We start from the raw sequence: 895 nt of genomic DNA, 5'->3' as shown, positions 1-895 counted from the left end.
GTGCCGTGTGGCCAAGCTGCTGAGCCTGGTGGGGCTGGGCGCCGGGGCCCTCATTATTGCCACCGTCATCGCCATGCACCCCGGTGGTAAGTGCAGCTCCCCATCCCTGGCCCCCAAAACCCTGCCCCTCGACCTCCCAACCTTGCCCCCTGCCTGTGAGCCAAGTCCCCAGGCTCCGAACCCCCACCCCTGGGCCTCCTAGCCCTGCCTGTGGGTCCTGAAACCCCACCCCTGGGCATCTAAATCCTGCCTCCTGCATCCTAGCCCCACCTGCCGGCCCCAAAAGCCCACCCCGTGCCTCCTAGCCCCACTCCTGCCCACAGCCCCCAAAACCTGAGCCCCGCCCCCTGGGCCCTGAAACTCCACCCTTGGGTTTTCAAATCCCACCCCTTTTGCCCTATGGCTCTTAGCCCTGCCCTAAACCCCAATTCCTACTGCCTTGGCTCCACCCCCAGACCCCACCCCGCCCTGAACCCCAGCCCCCGCAGCTGAAGCGGGGGGGCGGGGTCATGCTGACCACTCACTGCCACCTTCCCCGCAGTGTTCAAGTGAGGATGACGTCACCGCCGCCCCTGCCCCCTCCCTCCATCTTCTTCCGCACCCACCATGCCCCAGCCATCCCACACCATGTGCCCACCCACCCCAGCCCTGCTGCATGCCCCCTCACACCTGTCCCAGCAACCACTCCTCCACACGCTCCCCCCGAACCCTGCAGGCACTGCCTTGACACTGGCCCTCGCCGCTGGTGCCAGACGGACGGACCCACAGCCTGGGGACACAGGACACGGGCTGAAGGGCCCCTCCTGCAGTTGGATGGTGGACGCGGCCCAGAACCGGACAGGGGCAGCCAGGCCCACGGAGCCCTGCCCCTGCGGGCCTTCCCCGCCCGGGGCCC

At 68.4% G+C, this 895-nt stretch overlaps 1 protein-coding gene across 2 annotated transcripts in view; it reads left to right on the top strand.

Annotated features, from left to right (window-relative positions):
• PRRT2 (proline rich transmembrane protein 2) overlaps window positions 1-853 on the top strand; it is a 1,405-nt gene extending 552 nt beyond the window's left edge. Inside the window, exons 2-3 of one of the 2 annotated variants that reach the window (XM_025194959.1) lie at window positions 1-86; window positions 542-853. The exon at window positions 1-86 is cut by the window's left edge and continues 56 nt beyond it. In XM_025194959.1, the coding sequence (XP_025050744.1) occupies window positions 1-86; window positions 542-552 (97 nt within the window). In that variant the 3' untranslated portion in view covers window positions 553-853. The other variant, XM_025194958.1, reaches the window with a different exon arrangement.
• Window positions 854-895: the final 42 nt, after the last annotated feature.

This window comes from Alligator sinensis, unplaced genomic scaffold, assembly GCF_000455745.1.
Source record: "Alligator sinensis unplaced genomic scaffold, ASM45574v1 scaffold1121_1, whole genome shotgun sequence".
Classification (NCBI taxonomy): Eukaryota; Metazoa; Chordata; order Crocodylia; family Alligatoridae; genus Alligator; species Alligator sinensis.
The sequence above is the reverse complement of the archived record's forward strand: the minus strand, read 5'-3'. Positions and strand labels throughout refer to the sequence as shown.